Source organism: Oncorhynchus keta, chromosome 29 (genome assembly GCF_023373465.1).
Source record: "Oncorhynchus keta strain PuntledgeMale-10-30-2019 chromosome 29, Oket_V2, whole genome shotgun sequence".
Classification (NCBI taxonomy): Eukaryota; Metazoa; Chordata; class Actinopteri; order Salmoniformes; family Salmonidae; genus Oncorhynchus; species Oncorhynchus keta.
This window is the reverse complement of record NC_068449.1, coordinates 2,883,430-2,902,028: the sequence shown is the minus strand read 5'-3', so window position 1 is coordinate 2,902,028 and position 18,599 is coordinate 2,883,430. Positions and strand designations below refer to the sequence as shown.

The 18,599-nt window shown below is 41.6% G+C and overlaps 1 protein-coding gene and 1 long non-coding RNA gene across 3 annotated transcripts; both read left to right on the top strand.

Annotated features, from left to right (window-relative positions):
- Window positions 1–3,549: 3,549 nt before the first annotated feature.
- LOC127913427 (golgin subfamily A member 6-like protein 22) lies at window positions 3,550–5,600 on the top strand. The gene is made up of 2 exons (XM_052485371.1): window positions 3,550–5,082; window positions 5,497–5,600. Exons 1-2 carry the CDS (start codon window positions 3,621–3,623, stop codon window positions 5,598–5,600), a joined length of 1,566 nt encoding a protein of 521 aa, XP_052341331.1. The 5' UTR covers window positions 3,550–3,620.
- Window positions 5,601–7,331: 1,731 nt separating this feature from the next.
- Window positions 7,332–8,486, top strand: LOC127913514 (uncharacterized). Of its 2 annotated transcripts, none has more exons than XR_008085855.1 (3): window positions 7,332–7,428; window positions 7,934–8,089; window positions 8,402–8,486. It is a non-coding gene; the product is annotated as an uncharacterized LOC127913514 (long non-coding RNA). The 2 variants fall into 2 exon arrangements; XR_008085856.1 differs by lacking the exon at window positions 7,332–7,428 and adding an exon at window positions 7,455–7,545 and having other exon boundaries at window positions 8,363–8,480.
- Window positions 8,487–18,599: the final 10,113 nt, after the last annotated feature.

Genomic DNA, 18,599 nt, shown 5'->3' with positions numbered 1-18,599 from the left:
TAGACCTTTCCTGCAGTCTCTGAGGAGATGGACACCTCTTCTTCTCCTGGACGATCTCCGTCTCCTACTGGGACTGTCTTCTTACCCCCTCCTATCATATGGAACAGTCTGTAAGTCATTCATCACATAACCTAGCTCTGGTCCAGGGCATTATGTCTCCTACTGGGACTGTCTTCTTACCCCCTCCTATCATATGGAACAGTCTGTAAGTCATTCATCACATAACCTAGCTCTGGTCCAGGGCATTATGTCTCCTACTGGGACTGTCTTCTTACCCCCTCCTATCATATGGAACAGTCTGTAAGTCATTCATCACATAACCTAGCTCTGGTCCAGGGCATTATGTCTCCTACTGGGACTGTCTTCTTACCCCCTCCTATCATATGGAACAGTCTGTAAGTCATTCATCACATAACCTAGCTCTGGTCCAGGGCATTATGTGCGGCTTGCTGAAGGAAGGCTCAGTGTCTGCAAGCTGTACGTAACGCCCTGGACCAGAGTGACACATTACCCACCTCTGGCCATCATGGACAGTCAACTCATCACATTCACCTACTGTTAAGTCACAGTTGTGTGATGTGTTATTAAAGACAGTTACATTGAGCAGAAGTGTTATTAAAGACAGTCACATTGAGCAGAAGTTGAATTATTATTTTAATATTGTAGTAAATTGTCTGAGTTCACTTCCTAAATAATGTGTTGACATTCCTTTGCTCCCAGCTACAAGCAGGCAGAGATGGAGGTTCACTTCCCGAGAGAAGAGAAGAAGACCTGTACAGAGAAGGAAGCCCACATGCTTGAGTTGATGGGGAAGGATCGAACGATCCGAAACCAGAAGAAGGAGATGGACAGACTTCAAGTGTGCCTCTGGGAAGAGGAAAAGAAGAAGAGGAATGGTGGATCGGAGATGGACAAGATCATTGAACAATTACAGTCTGAGTCAGACAATCTCCGAGCCCTTTTAAAAGATGAAAGGAGGAGAAGAAGAGTAGAAAGGGGTATATTGAAAGAGTGGAAGGCTGAGATCCTGAGACTGAGGGAGGCAGAGAGCCAGAGGGAGGCAGAGAGCCAGAGGGAGGCAGAGAGCCAGAGAGAGGCAGAGCGAGAGAGAGATGCAGAGAGAGAGAGAGATGCAGAGAGAGAGAGAAAGGCAGAGAGACAGAGAGAAGCAGAGAGACACAGAGAAGCAGAGCGAGAGAGGGAAGCAGAGAGACAGAGGGAGGCAGAGAGACAGAGGGAAGCAGAGAGACAGAGGGAGGCAGAGAGACAGAGGGAAGCAGATAGACAGAGGGAGGCAGAGAGAGCCACAGGAGCAATGGAGCACCAGAGAAAAATGCAGGAGATCCACAGACTCAAACAACTGCTGGATCTACTGATGGTGGACCTACAACTGGCCCACGTAAGACATGTCATTGTTATTATTAAAAGGCAGTGTATATTTACCAGCTGAAAATGAATAGTGGCAGACAGCGGTACGCTAACCCAATGTTAACTTTTATTCCTTTCCTTAACCCTTACCTTAACCTCACTGAAACTATACCTGACCTTTACCTGAACCCAACCCTAGGTCCTGAACCTAACCTTCATTTATCTCAACCCCTATGCCTTTCTTCTGCCGGTTGAATATCCACTTCCTTATTAACGTCATTACTGTTGTTGTTGTTGATAACTGTATCTGTGCAGGTTGTAAATAACTGCATTAGTGAAGCCTCATTTGTATAAACATCAGAGGCAACATTGTTGTAACATCACACAAATTGTAACAGGAATTTCTCAAACCCCTAACTGAATGGGCAAGAAGGTTGTGTGTTTGTATTTGTACACATTTTGGACATAATTGATACCATAAAATGTCTCGTAATTTTTTCTAACCATGATAATACATTAATTGACAATGAACTGTCCAGATGAATCGATCAAAATGACCCCGCTATTGATGTTGTCCAGTGTTTGATTCAATTACCTAGCTCTAGGTTGTATTTATGTGTATCATTCTCTGCAAATCCTTTGAAAGTATGTCTTGGTAATAGATTATCACTAATTTAACCTTTTAAAATGAAGCAAGAGATTGAGAGATTGAGGCTATGGCAGAAAGTCATGGAGGATCAGCGACCAAGACTGGCCTGGAACAACAAACCTATTGAGACAGGAAGAGAGAGGGAAAGAGAGAGAGGGAAAAAAGAGAGAGAAAGGGAGATGGAAAGGGAGAGAAAAGCAGAATTGGAAAGACAAGAAATGAAGAAGAAAATGGAACAGGCAGAAGAAACGATAAAAGTGTTAGAACGAGAGATTGAGAGATTGAAAGAGATTGAGAAGGAAATCATATTTGAAAGAGAAAGAGACGTGCGTATTGCAGAGAATGAGAAAGTCAAACTGGTTAACGAAAAGGTAAAAGAGTTAGAGAGAGAGGTTGAGAGACTGAAAGAAGATATGACAACAAAAGAGATTCAATACAAAATCAAATTTGAAAGAGCGAAAGAAGCGTTTAGAAGACAGAATGAGAGAGTGAAACAGGTTAACCAAAATGTACTAGTGTTAGACAGAGAGGTTGTGAGAATGAAAGAAGAGATTAGATTGAAAGACGAGACTGAACCAGAGAGAACATTTGATAGAGACAGAGAGAGAGAAAATGATTGGAGACGAAGTGAAGAGGAGATGAAAAATAGAGTGGAGAGAGAGATGGAGACGGCCCTCCTCAATGACAAAAAGACGTCTGAATTGGAGGAAGTCTTCAAGAAAATCAAGGAACAGCGGATAGAATTAGAAAATATGGAAACAGACAAATATAAATGGACACAGAACCAAATGGACATGGAGGAGAAGATGGAGGGTGAGCACAACAAACAGAAAGAGGTAGAAAGAAAGAGAATGGAGAAAATACCAAAACAGAGACAAGAAGAAGATGAGAAGAAGAAGGAGATGGAGAGAGAAGAAGAGGAGAGACGCAAACAGAAGCACATAGAGATGGAAGAGGAAGAAAGAGAGAGGGAGAAAGAGAGACAGAGACAGATCAGAAGACAGAGAATGGAGAAGAGACAGAAAATTATGGAAAGAGAAGAAGAGAGACAGAGAGAGATTGAAAAGAGATTGAAGAAGAAAGATGTGGACAGAAGCAAATAGAGATGGAAGAGGAAGAACGAGAGAGGGAGAAAGATAGACAGAGAGAGATTGAAAGAGAGCATGAAGAAGAAAGATGTAAACAGAAGAAAATAGAGATGGAAGAGAAAGAAAGAGAAGAAGAGAGACAGAGAGAGATTGAAAGAGAGATTGAAGAAGAAAGATGTAAACAGAAGCAAATAGAGATGGAAGAGGAAGAAAGAGAGAGGGAGAAAGAGAGACAGAGAGAGATCAAAAGAAAGATAATGGAAAAGAGACAAAAACATATCGAAAGAGAAGAAGAGAGACAGAGAGAGATTGAAAGAGAGATTGAAGAAGAAAGATGTAAACAGAAGCAAATAGTGATGGAAGAGGAAGAAAGAGAGAGGGAGAAAGAGAGACAGAGAGAGATCAAAAGAAAAATAATGGAAAAGAGACAAAAACATATCGAAAGAGAAGAAGAGAGAAAGAAAGAGATTGAAAGAGAGCACGAAGAAGAAAGATGTAAACAGAAGCAAATAGAGATGGAAGAGGAAGAAAGAGAGAGGGAGAAAGAGAGACAGAAAGATATTGAAAGAGAGAATGAAGAAGAACTATTTGAACAGAAGCAAAAAGAGATGGAAGAGGAAGAACGAGAAGAAGAGAGACAGAGAGAGATCAAAAGAGAGAATGATGAAGAAATATGTAAACAGATGCAAAAAGATATGAAAGAGGAAGTACAAGAGAAGGAGAAAGAGAGACAGAGAGAGATCAAAAGAAAGATAATGGAAAAGAGACAAAAACATATCAGAGGAGAAGAAGAGAGACAGAAAGAGATTGAAAGAGAGAATGAAGAACAACTATTTAAACAGAAGCAAATAGAGATGGAAGATGAAGAACGAGAAGAAGAGAGACAGAGAGCGATCGAAGAGAAAGAGAGACAGAGAGAGATGGGAGAGAAAGAAAGACGACAACAACAAGAGGAGAGAAAGATCATGTTTGAGAGAGATCAAGAAGAAGAAAATATATGGAAACAGAAGCAAATTGACATGGAGAAGGAGGGAAGAGAGAGGGAGAACAAGAGACAGAGAGAGATAGAAGAGATACACAGACGACAACAACAAGAGGAGAGACAGAAACAAAAGGAGAAGGAGAAAGAAAGGGAGAAAGACAATGACAATCAGAGAGAGATGGAATTAAGAGATCAGCAACAGAAAGAGATGGAGAAAGACAAGATGATTATGAGACAAAGGGAGGAAGCAGGAAGAAGAAAGGAGGGGCAGAAAAATATTTTAGGGGAAATTGAGGGACAGAATGAACTGGAGATAGAACAGGAGAGAGAGATTGAAGAAAAGCAGGAAGTGATTAAGGAAGCAGAGGAAGAGTACGGGGAAAGAGAAGAGAGAGGAAAGGAAGTAAGCATGAAGAAACATGTAGTAGTTAATGTTAAAGCAAAAGCACGGGAAGTTTTCAATAGGCGTAAAGAGAGGAGGTTAGAAGTGTTGAAGGGGGAACGAGAACACATAGAAAGAGGACAACAAATCAGGAGGGAGAAGGAGGAAAGACGGCTGGAGATGGAAAGAAAACAGGAGAGGGCAAGACAACAAGAGGAGCAGGATAGAAAACGAGAGATTGAAATTGCTAGACAGAAAGAAATGTTGAGACTAAGAGAGGAGGAGAGGCAGAGAGAGGATGAGAGAGAGGAGCAGAGAAAGAAAGCCATTAAATGCCATTTATCTTTAATTAGAGAGAGACAAAAAATAATACAGGCAAAAAAAAGGGAGGAGATGGTGGAAGAGGAAAGAAGGGAGATCCTTGAGTACAAGAGGGGTGACTTAGAGGAGGAGGAGAAGGAAGATGACAAGGAGGACATTCTCCCACCTGATAAAAGTATCAGAAGGAGAGCTGTGGGCTGGGTGAATAAAACATGGGAGAAGAGGAACCTCAGAAAGATAGAGAGAACGTATCAGAGAGAGGCTGAGGAGGGCCATAAGATCGTCCACATAGGTAAGACCTGTTTTCCCTCTACTTATGACATCATCCTCTGTAGTCTCCTCTACACACATACGTTCCACACCAGTCATCATGTTGCATCAGTTCATAAAAAACACACACAAAAACGTGTTTTGGGGGATCCGGGGGCTACTAGTGGCCATGGGGCCCTAAGCGATCACATATGCCCTGGCACTATACAAAGAATAGGTGCCATTCTGGACACACGTTCAATTTAGGACCAGGTCAATTCGGGATGGGAATTATTGCACTTTATTGACACATTCCATGCCTTGCTCAACTGAAAAGAGTAAAGAATCATTGAGATCCAATTGTGTTTTCTATTCTTCATTCCCTGTGTCCATTACATTTAAGTTGATACCAGATCCACTAAGTTGAATGTAAACTCTACTTCTTCTCCCCTCCCAGCCATCCCTGGACACACAAGGCTAACATCCACCATGACCCGGGCAGAGAGATTTAGTAAAAAGCAATATTGTTGTTACGGTGTGGATTGTTTTGTTATTTATTAGAATTGAAACATCCAGTAGTCATGGTAGATGTTAGACTTTCAATGAGACACCTGACATTCCATCAGTTTGATACAATGTGTGACACGTTATATTAGAGAGGAGTCTTCTATACACATCTATTTTAGACCATAGGAGAAATATCAGATTGAAATAGCTTCTCTAAGAGTCTGAGGAGAGAGCAACAGTAGACGCATCGTTAGCTCTCCCACCTCCAGTTCAGTACTTGGATATCTGTCATTTAGATTAAGACAATGAGAGAGCTAGGATGGACGTCGTCAATATCACCATTTGTTCAGCACTTTTGAAATGTACAGCGACAGAATTTTGAACATGGGCCATTCTTACAGTATTCTCCCTGTACACCAAGTCATAACTGCATATAAGCAGACAATGAAAGCTCTTACAATATTTGATGATTACATTTCTCTAAAACAGGCTATAGTCTACATGTGCACCATCAAGTCAGAGCAGTAGGCTAAGTTATGAGAATGGAAAGGGACATAATTATTAGGGTGAGGCACATGGGCTACTAACAGCTTACTACACAACATACACTTAGTATTACTTTCTTAGATACAGTATACATATCTCCCTGTAACGATATTCGTCTTCCTCTGACGAGGAGTATGAAGGATCGGACCAATATGCAGCGTGATACGTGTCCATGTTGATAATTTATTAACATTGAACACAAAAAACAAAATAACAAGGACAACGAAGGAAAACTAAACAGATCTGTCTGGTGACACAGAGACAGAAAACAACCACCCACCACTAAAATGGGAATAACAGACTACCTAAGTATGATTCTCAATCAGAGACAACGAACGACATCTGTCTCTGATTGAGAACCATACCAGGACTAACACATAAATAGTTAATAGAAAAATAATATAGACTACCCACCCCAACTCACGCCCTGACCAAACTAACACAAAGACATAAGGAAGGAACTAAGGTCAGAACATGACACTCCCAGGCATATTACATCATCTATAGAGAAGCTTCCAACCACTCAAGAGTCATGTTGAACAGCAGGCTAGTGATTGCTTTGTTAACCTTGCAGTTAGCCACTGATTCCTTCCAAACCACTGATTGTTGAATTTGCGATTTTCCAACTTTTTGTGTTTATTTGGAAAGGTTGATGACCACTGATACTTTTTATCTATAATTTCTCTTCATATGACAAGGATTGAATAGGATTTGCCAGGAGATTGTTGTCTGGATGCATGATGATGACTGCTAGCTTGGTAGCTATGATTTTGTAAATATGATGTTGAACCAATCACGGCGCAACCAGAGAACATTACCACCCCTACGCTCCGTATTTCTCACTGGCTGCCCCACCACCACAGAAAGCACTAAGCTGAAACACCTGCATTTATGAGCTGCCTTCCTCAAGAAAGCAAAAAGAGAAGGTGTCTGTATGCAGCTTTATTAACTCAATCATTAAAAAAAAAAAAAAAACACTTATTAATGCCAAAATAACATGCAAAACAGGCAACATATATATATATATATTGTTGTTAAACACGTGGGGCTCAAAACGGGTGGGCTCCGCCCCACCTGCCCTAAATGACAGCTCGCCACTGACAATACTATAATCAAAGATGATTCTATGATGAATACATTATTATTAAAAGATGAGCTTGACGTTTTTATTGGTCAATCAAATTTGAATGATTTAATCATACAGTGTTTTACAGTGGTGAAGTTAGTTTTAACTTTGCTCTTCTTCAAACCTCTTCAACGGAACATGCACTGTTGACTAGGCTACCGGGGGCGGCAGGTATCCTAGTGGTTAGAGTGTTGGGTCAGTAACCAGCAGGTATCCTAGTGGTTAGAGTGTTGGGCCAGTAACCAGCAGGTATCCTAGTGGTTAGAGTGTTGGGTCAGTAACCAGCAGGTATCCTAGTGGTTAGAGTGTTGGGTCAGTAACCAGCAGGTATCCTAGTGGTTAGTGTTGGGTCAGTAACCAGCAGGTAGCCTAGTGGTTAGAGCGTTGTGTCAGTAACCAGCAGGTATCCTAGTGGTTAGAGTGTTGGGTCAGTAACCAGCAGGTATCCTAGTGGTTAGAGCGTTGTGTCAGTAACCAGCAGGTATCCTAGTGGTTAGAGTGTTGTGTCAGTAACCAGCAGGTATCCTAGTGGTTAGAGCGTTGTGTCAGTAACCAGCAGGTATCCTAGTGGTTAGAGTGTTGTGTCAGTAACCAGCAGGTATCCTAGTGGTTAGAGTGTTGTGTCAGTAACCAGCAGGTATCCTAGTGGTTAGAGCGTTGGGTCAGTAACCAGCAGGTAGCCTAGTGGTTAGAGCGTTGTGTCAGTAACCAGCAGGTATCCTAGTGGTTAGAGTGTTGGGTCAGTAACCAGCAGGTATCCTAGTGGTTAGAGTGTTGGGTCAGTAACCAGCAGGTATCCTAGTGGTTAGAGTGTTGGGTCAGTAACCAGCAGGTATCCTAGTGGTTAGAGTGTTGGGTCAGTAACCAGCAGGTATCCTACTGGTTAGAGTGTTGGGTCAGTAACCAGCAGGTATCCTAGTGGTTAGAGTGTTGGGTCAGTAACCCGCAGGTATCCTAGTGGTTAGAGTGTTGGGTCAGTAACCAGCAGGTATCCTAGTGGTTAGAGTGTTGGGTCAGTAACCCGCAGGTATCCTAGTGGTTAGAGTGTTGGGTCAGTAACCAGCAGGTAGCCTAGTGGTTAGAGTATTGGGTCAGTAACCAGCAGGTATCCTAGTGGTTAGAGCGTTGGGTCAGTAACCAGCAGGTATCCTAGTGGTTAGAGTGTTGGGTCAGTAACCAGCAGGTATCCTAGTGGTTAGAGTGTTGGGTCAGTAACCAGCAGGTATCCTAGTGGTTAGAGTGTTGGGTCAGTAACCAGCAGGTATCCTACTGGTTATAGTGTTGGGTCAGTAACCCGCAGGTATCCTAGTGGTTAGAGTGTTGGGTCAGTAACCAGCAGGTATCCTAGTGGTTAGAGTGTTGGGTCAGTAACCGAAAGGTTGCGAGATAGAATCCCTGAGCTGACAAGGTAAAAATCTGTCATTCCTCCCTTGAACACGGCAGTTAATAATTAACCTACTGTTCGTAGGCCGTCGTTGTAAATACGAATTTGTTCTTAACTGAATTCCCTTTTTGGAGGTGAAATGTAGCTAAAAATGTGCCATCCTCTGCTCAGAGGGTTAAGGGACCGTCTTAAAACTGCATCGCATACAATTGCCTGTAAATGAAAAATATCAATACCTTCTCAACTACATGACATAGAGATCTCAACCAAATTTGACACTGATAAGAGACCTCTTTTCTCGAATGCAATTAGTTACATTATTTTAAACTTCTATAAAACTTCTACCGACAGATTATTTCACTTATGATTCACTGTATCACAATTCCAGTGGGTCAGAAGTTTACATAAACTAAGTTGAATGTGCATTTAAACAGCTTGGAAAATTCCAAAAAATGATGTCATGGCTTTAGAAGCTTCTGATAGGCTAATTGACATCATTTGAGGCAATTGGATGTGTACTGTGAGGTTCTGTGTTACACACTATAGCCCTTACCATATCATATGTGATGGAATACTATTTGCTGTTGGCTTGTGTGGATATATGTGTTATGCAACATTGTTAAGGCCTTTCTCATGATGGAAAAATACAGAATAACATGAAGACGGGTACTGTGCAATGAGTTGTGGGGGCACATTCAGAACGTAGTGTTGGGAGAACAAACGGTCTTTTGTTAGATAACAGGAGCCAGGTGTGAGATAACTGTATTGAGTGTGTGAGCGCATAGATATTCTACACAACTACAACGACTGACCGCTGAAGCGCCAAGGAGGCTGGGACCAGCTCGTGCGCCAACAATCAACGATAGGCTGAGTGAGTTTAAACCACGCCAAGTCTCTACTCTGACAGGCCGGCTCGGAAGCAGGAACTACTTCTGTCAAGAGTATATTATAATATCTTTGTCAGGAACAAGTCAGTTCTCTGTTTGCCCTGCGAGGTGGGACAGAGAGCCCGTATATACGAAAATTGCATTTACCACTTATTGCTTAGCTAATAAAAAATACATAGTATACAATGCTTGTCGTCAAATGAAATCAGCCAAGACCTCAGAATAAAAATTGTAGACCCCCATAAGTCTGGTTCATCCTTGGGAGCAAGTTTCAAACGCCTGAAGGTACCACATTCATCTGTACAAACAATAGTACGCAAGTATAAGCACCGTGGGATTACGCAGCCGTCATACCGCTCAGGAAGGAGATGCGTTCTGTCTCCTAGAGATGAACGTACATTGGTGCAAAACAAAAGTGCAAATCCCAGAACAACAACAAAGGACCTTGTGAAGTAGCTGGAGGAAACAGGTACAACAATATCTTTATCCACAGTAAAACCAGTCCAATATCGACATAACCTGAAAGGCCCTCGGCAAGGAAGAAGCCACTGCTCCAAAACCACCCTTGAAAAGCCAGACAACGGTTTGCAACTGCACATGTAGACAAAGATTGTACTTTTGGAGAAATGTCCTCTGGTCTGATGAAACAAAAATTGTTCTAAAATTCACCAAATGTATTGTGGGAAGCTTGTGGAAGGCTACCCGAAACGTTTGACCCAAGTTAAACAATTTAAAGGGAATGCTACCAAATACTAATTGAGTGTATTTAAACTTATGACCCACTAGGAATGTGATGAAAGAAATAAAAGCTGAAATAAATCATTCTCTGTCCTATTATTCTGACATTTCACATTCTTAAAAGAAAGTGGTGATCCTAACTGACCTAAGACAGGGAATCTTTACTTGGATTAAATGTCAGGAATTGTGAAAAACTGTGTTTAAATGTATTTGGCTAAGGTGTATGTAAACTCCCGACATCAACTGTACATACCCCTGTGCCCATCTCATTGCAATATGGTCCATCCAGGGCCTCAGCTGGACACCTACAATGTGAGAAATGTAAACAAGATGCTATAATTGTGTGTGTGTGTGCGTGTGTGTGCCGCTCCAGGTCATATTTTTGATATTTTATTTCATTTGTTCTCTGATGGAGCCATCCCTTGTATCATTTTCTAGGCCTCCCAGGTATTTGCATTTAAGGTAATGTATCTGATTACTGCTGCTAGGGGGAGCTGTGATGTGAGATCGTGAGGTCTTAGAGGTTTCTTCTTCAATCTTGGAGAATGCCTACTACTGAAAACTAATAACGTTTCTCCGTCTCATCATTTTACCCTGTTAATCAAGTTACGCAATGTGCAAAAGTGCAATATGACTCTCAGCATATTGAGGTAACATGGTTAACTAAATAGTCCATGAGTTTGGTCACGTTTGAAGGGAGTTTTAACAGAGTGATAAACTGGTTGGTATTTTCCCCATTGTAAGTAATGGAGGTTGGCTAGATTGCTAATGGTTTACATGTAAGAGAAGGGATCAAGATGGCGTCTGAACTTTCTGTACTGTTTTTCAATAACGTTTAGATCCTATTTGTTTTACTTTCTATCAAAAAAGACTCAGTTTATTTCAGGTAATATATGTAAATATGTGATGTCACGATAAAATGTGTGTGTTGATATTTCTACAAAAATATTTAACAGTTTGCTAGCTTGATGCTAACCATATTTAGATTGGCTAAGCGCTAGCTAGCTCTAGGCTAGTTTATCTCAGTCTGATAGCTTACATGTTAGTGGTTTATAATATAATGGTTGTAGCACCGTTTAGCACAGGCCTCCAGTAATGTATAGCTTTTTCCAAATTGACACTGATAGAACAGTGAGTTATATATAATGTGAATGTGTAGATGTGTGGTGATAGTATTTTAACCTCAGACCTTTTATTTTGTTGATACTGGAATATGAAATGTGGAGATGTAATGCAACAATAGAGTTGTAATGGATACTTGGTTTTGATAACCAAAAAGATGAAGAAAAGAGAACAGTATTTTAATACATCTTGGAGAATTCCTACTACTGAACACTAGTAACGTTTCTCCGTCTCATCATTTTACCCTGTTAATTCAGGGTTATTATCTGCTGACCACATCCCAGTCCGAGGCCTGTAACATATGTCAACAGGTGTCAAGGACTTGAAAGTTACAGAAATTGTGTCAACTGTTAGGACAAGAGATAACAGCTAAATGAAATCCAACTGATGCCATTGTGTGAAGATACACGCAAGCTGATATTGACTATTCTTGACTGCTGTCAAATAGCCACTTATATTAATTATAATTCACTATTTATCAAGGCTACTTGGTGATGATAATGATGTTTGTTCTACCAATGTTTTCATCATTTGACCTCACATCTTGGTGGTTGGCGTATTTTATTCATTTTATTGTTATAAAAGTTACTGTGTTCCAACACAAATGCTTTCTGTTTCATAGTCGTAACAAAGGCACTCCATGAATACAATTGATTGAATACATGATTGTGGTGTTTTTAGTGGTGTTTAATTTTTACCTATCGCCTACAGGAACATAAACCAATGAAAATGCTATTGTATTATTTGACATCAAATAAAAATGGTATTCTAATTTTATCCATGGCTTTTCATAAACACAACCAAATTATTATTTTTGCGATAACATATGAAATGTATTACACTGTTAGAATGTCGTAGTCAATATGACTGCTCATTAGCTTGATGGGGGGGGTTCTTGAGGCCCAGAGGTTCTAGAAGCCACATCAGTCAGTCTGGTCAGAGTGACTCAGTGTCACGACTTCCGCCAAAGTCGGCTCCTCTCCTTGTTCGGGCGGCGTTTGACGATTGACGTCACCGGCTTTCTAGCCATCCTCGCTCCATTTCTCATATGTCCATTTGTTTTGTCTTGTTCCATACACCCCTGGTTTTCATTCCATAATCACACTGCATGTATTTAGTCCTCTGTTCCCCTCCATGTCTTTGTGTGTAATTGTGTCTTGTTATGCGAGTATTGTAAGGCGCTATACCTTTGTTAAGTTACGTACTTTGGAACGCTTATGTTGTTATGTTGTCATTTTATGACAGGAATTAAAGTGTGCCTATTTACTACAATCAGATCTCCCGAAGGAGACGAGGAGCGCGTCCAGGAACATTCGGCCATGTTATATCACCTTGGTGCCATGATGGATCGTGTTGACAGGAAGTCTCCCCAGTGCCTCGACTAGAGCAACCGGGGTTGTCTCTACCCGTCTCATCCGGAGCAGGGTACGGGTAGAAGTAACAGGGACGAGGAGGGCCCAGGAATTTGACCTAGAATTCAGGACCTTGGCCGCCGGAGCAGGCTGGAAAAACAGGGCCCTCATTGACCACTATCAGTGCAGCCTACACGAGGACGTCCGACGTGAGCTGGCCTGCAGGGATGCCACCATCTCCTTTGACCAACTGGTGGATTTGTCCATCCGGTTGGATAACCTGCTGGTCACCCGCTGACGTCCAGAGGGGGCTCTGTCGGTGCCATCTTCCAGCACCCCCCGCTCCGGTGCCCATGTAGTTGCGAGGGGCTGCGCGTAGGGAGACTGGCGGAGGAGCCGTCACGTGCACCATCTATGGCAGCAGAGGGCACACTGCCGGTCGGTTCCTCTGGGAGTTCGAGGCAACAGGCAGGGCACTCTGGCGTCACCCCAGGTGAGTCTGCACCACACTCATCCAGAGTCCTCTGTTGACCACCTGTTTGTACCCGTTTGTTTCCCTGATTTTATCCCGCATTCCCGGCATAAGGATCTTGTCGATTCAGGTGGAGCTGGGAATTTTAATAGACAGAGCATTAGCCCTTAGTTTAGGGATCCCCATTATTCCTGTAGTTAGACCTTTCCCTGTTCACGCTCTGGATAGTCGACCATTAGGGTCCGGGCTAATCAGGGAAGCATTGGACTAGTAACCGAAAGGTTGCAAGATCGAATCACCGAGTTGACAAGGTCGTTCTGCCCCTGTTGATAAAAGGATATTAGAAGGGTGAGCCGGTTAAGGATCGATTCAGACAAGGTGTTAAAATTGTACGACAAGCGACAGTTTATTCAGAGTGAGAATATCTGTTACACGTAAATACGGCTCTCCCATTCGCTCGCACAGAACAGCAGGAAAAAAGGAAGAGTGAACCGGTACAATACAATTTATACAAAACAGAAAGTACGTTGATTCTGGAAGTTCGATTCTTCGGATTGGTTCACACTGGAGGTAGTCTTCTTGCATTGGCTCAGCTGGGCCGTCCGTCACTCTAGAATCCCGCCGTCACACAATGTTCAGCTAAAGGGGGAAATTTGGTGTGTGCGCTGGCCTAGCAGTTATGGGTGTGTGTGCGTGAGTTATCCTGTAGGGGGCCCCACATCCTTTACTGTGAGAATATGTTGCTATGTGTTTAGCAGTAGGCTGATCACTTGCATAAGAAAATAGCAATTCTTTACAAAACCCTCTCTTCACGTCTCACCAGAGACGTGACACAACCTAACTAGATCCAGACACAAAGAGAAACTTCTCCCAAAGGGACTATGAAATAAGGCACGGTATTAAACTGGTATAGATATATATGTATTACCATCATGTTCTCCATTCAATCCCACTATGTACTAAGTTGGCTACCAGCCACCTAGGAACTTACAACCCTCATTTTAACAGAGCGGAGAACATCTCAAAATAAAAGTAAAATGATTGTCCACATAAGCCAACTTTTTCCAGCAGGAAAAGTTGCGATTCCCTCTCTTCACATCTCCTAAGAGATATAGTCCAGATACATCACTTCAAGCAAAACGAAAACATAATCCAAAAAGGAAAAATACCTTGTTTAGGCTGTCTATACGGAAATGGCCCACAAAGAAAAATAATTTCCCCCTCTTCCCATCCCAGATGGGACACGACATCCAATGGAGACGCTTAATCAATAAAAGCAACTGGATCCCCCTCCTAAAATGGCTGCAAAAACTGAAAGATGGGTCTCATGCTCCATACCGTTATCTCGCACCTGGCTCCTGTTATCTAACAAAAAGACCGTCACTCATTAACCTTTATTTCAGCAGTCATAGCATTTCATGAAAATAATAAAAAGTTTATTATTAATAACAAGTGATATATGCCTTTGTTTCCCCCTTTTGTCACCCACAAGGGTGTCACTTATCAAAAACAGGATAAGACTTTATTGTTATTGACATGTAAGATGTAGGATAAAACTTTGGTCATGGAAAACAGAGTAAAGAATTATTAGAAACCATCTGGTCCTCTCAGCTACTCCTATCCTGTACCAGGTGGGCTCCTTGCCACCCAGGGACTCCAAACCCAGCATACCATGTGTCATCCTCAGTCAGTCCCATCCTCCCCTGAAAGCATGCTTCAGTATCGGCATCGCCAACTGGAGCATCAAACAAAGGCATCATGCCTGAAGCCTTCACCACATCTGTAACAGACTTCTTAAAACACGGTATGATGCAAGCAGCATATCACATCAATAACAAATAATACAAGAATTAGGGTCAGAAATCCAGTAACCATCATACCAGTGTACTTACCAAACCAGGCCAAGAGAACAGACTCCTCCACCCCCCCTGTGGACCTCATCTTAGCAGATAGTGCATCAAGCCCGCCTTAGATTGTGAAGTTTAAAAACTATCATCTGGACTGGTATTATTAGGAATATATGTGCAACATTGTTTACCGAACATCTTGCAGACGTCCCCCTGACTGGCAAGAAGCATATTCAAGGCAAGTCTATTCTGTCTGGAAACCCCAAATGTGGCCTCAAGCTGTTCAGACATACTAGTGAGTGCATCACGGGAGTAATTCACAAAACGCTGTTGATTATAGTAGATATAATTAATCCATGCAGTCTGTCCAGCATCCACCATGGCTGGACCCATAGTAGGTAGTAAGTGCCAGAGTCCATCATTCCTACCCAAGGCCTGAAACTCATGAGGAATCCCCACTGGCACTCCCAACAGGTTAGTGTGTATGTCAACTACATCCTCTGTCCATGGAGCACTACTACATCTGTCTCCCATGGGATGTTTTCAGGTCCCCTGGTTACAGAACTCAGCAGCTGTTCAGCAACAACATCAACAATGGTCCGTGGAATTATCAAACTGGTCAGACCACACGTACCTTGCCATTCTCCTCTAAGAATGGGTCTCAGCACTTTTGCTCCACTCATCCAACATACATCAGCCAGACCACTAGTTTGGTTTAGGCCTGTAACTGGCCAAGTGGAATTAATGGTTATGTTACTCCTGCAATCAGCTTCAGGCAATCTCCCATAATCAATGCCATTACCTGTACCCGTGATGCACTCGTAATTGCCCCCATATGCCTCAACACCCCAAATGGCCCGATGAGGAGGTACTGCAGGAAACACAAGGCTCAAAGAGGAACAGAGGGTTGAATTGGGCTTAACCTGGTAAAAACTTCTCAAAATACACAACCACCCCCCTCCTTCTCCTACAGCAAATGGGTGTGTAGCCAGAACAGGTCTATCATGACTACAAATAATACAGTCCTTTCTTCTCAGGGTTTTAGCTGTGTACCTCATATAAGACAGCCACAAATTGTCCCTACTATCAAAACCAGTCTCAGTTTCTAATTGATCCATAGCCGAATAGTCTAACATTAATTACCTGAATGGTATTTTTAACACAGTGGTGGTAGAGGAGTGTGTCCGGTTACCTCTGGTCTTGGCAGTACCCTAATAGAAAACACACCCATCATGTCTGTCCACGTCCTTTGTAGTCCGTGGGTGTGAGTTCCTGCATCAGAGAGCTTAATAGTTGATGGCTAGTAGGATTTCATCACCTTTACAAAGTTCAACATTGCTCCCAGGTTTCCCCATATCATGGAAAACCTATCCACCCTTGTGGGATCCCCCATGCTATAAGGATACCCTCTTCTCCAATCCTAGAACTGTCCGAAGTCAGTTATCATGTAATCTCTACTCTAACTTCTTGTCTACCCAGATCTAGGGATTTCTTATGCTTATTTTGGAACAAAATACACATCACTTAGCCAGAGCCAGACACATCCTCACTTCTATGAACAAAAACAGGGGTGATAGGACAGGTAGGGTTACTTCATTCGAGAGTTGGCCCCCGGAATTCTGTTAATTCCAGTTCTTCTCCCGAACTCTGTTTATTGTCCGACAGTGAAAAAATGTCTTACCCTTCTGACGTGCTATATGAATCTGGGTAGCTCTTTCAGCTAGCTGTCACCAGGGGTCTTCTATGGTCCCCAAGCCTCTGGGACTGGATTGGGTAACTTCACCTGTAGTTCACCTGTAATGCATAAAATCCTGGACATACAGGCTTGGTTAACAAACAATTTCTCATATGTTTTATCTGATTATATCTTTAACTTCTATGCCCAATTGTTAGCTTACATTTTTTAAATGATTAGTTTCTTATCCAATAGTCCCATCCTATCCTAGACCACAATTTACCCATCCCCCTTTTGATACCTGACTCTGCCCAGGTATCAACCTTACCTACTCTAAATACTGACTTAGGTAAGATTAGTATATTATCCTTATTTCTGACATCATGAAGGAGCCCCTTTTAGTTTTCCACATGTCCAATTCTCCCTTGGGCGTCAATCCAGTACCAATTCCTGTCAAGTTTCTTATCTACTTAAGAACTATCTGCGCTACTTATATATTTTCTTAAATATATATTTACCAATTAAACCTTTTCTCTCATATTTCTCAAATACCACTAAGCTTCTAACTGTTTCACTTTATCCAAAATCATGTCTATGAGTGTCAATCTCTAAAGTCCTTACATTTCCTTAATCAACCTAACAATAATCCTAAATCATCACAGATGTCCTATATACCTGTTAAATTTAATACTATTTCTTTTTTTTTATTTTTTAAAACCCCTAATGGTCAAAAAAATTCAAAACAAATGCTTATCATATCAAAATCCTTCCTTCAAGGACTCTCAGTATTCTATCTGACAATAACATGAATTTAATATATGTTGCAGAGTGCAGAATTCCTTGTCTACAGTGATTTATCACCCCTAAGAACTGAAACTTATTTTTCTATGTAATTCCCTGCCCTTTTGGCTTAATATATATCCTATCCTAACCTAAACTCCTTTATAATGAATTTACCTTAAAACTAGTACTCAATATGACCACATTCATTATACCAATGACTCTCCCCCAAGGCTGATCAGACCTTAGAAGACAGTCATGATAAGGTCCATGAGTCAACCCACCCTTTTATAGTCAAGTTCTATACTACACTAGACATATTAAAAAACCCTTTATCCTTAAAATCCAAATTCACTTGTGTAATTTAAAACTCATAAAATAAAAACTCATAAAGTTCCATATTTGAGCGTGTCTCTTTAAAATACCTTTGCACCAAAACAAATAGTCCTAACAAATGTTTTATGTGTATATATTTGCAAACCTTAATGATTAATCAAAACTTCCAGGCCTTTCCAATTTGGTCGTTTATGGCCTCATTCTCCCCAAGATTATAATCCCTGATATTTAATAAAAAATAACGTATTTTCCCTTGGCTCCTTCAACTCACATTTACATCTCAATAAAACAAAACACCATCTGCGTGTTCCTCAAGGAAAAACAACTTGCCCCTGTTACGTATGTCTACGTATCAAGGGAAATGTACAAATAACCAAATTCAACCTCGCTAGTTTACCGAAACATGTACAATTATGTTTTACCATAGAGGTTGCTTTTCACCATTAATACCCTGACACCGTTCCACATAATGGAAACAGTGCTCAAATTCACTGGTGCTATTCAAACGATCAAACCAGAATCAACAACCATCAGAATCCACCATCACGATGTTTTATGACTCAGACATCCAATCCCTCTCTCTCACGGCCCAATTACAGTCCAAATAAACGCCACAAATCAATGATACCCACCCAGCGAATCAGCTGCTAGTTTTTAGCATCTTTCCTGACGATTTACATACTCCTTTTAAAGGACACTAACCATTTTCTCTGTCACCCCCAGTCAAGACATCATTTCCGTGGCGACGGAAACCTCGCAGTGATGTCATCAACAAGCGCTCAATCTTG

What these genes read in the sequence shown, in the direction of transcription:
- LOC127913427 (XM_052485371.1), top strand. Translation starts at nt 3,621, where the DNA reads ATGGAAGAGGAAGAAAGAGAGAGGGAGAAAGAGAGACAGAAAGATATT. An exon ending in CCATAAGATCGTCCACATAG is followed by an intron (nt 5,083 to 5,496) that starts GTAAGACCTGTT and finishes CTCCCCTCCCAG; the next exon opens with CCATCCCTGGACACACAAGG.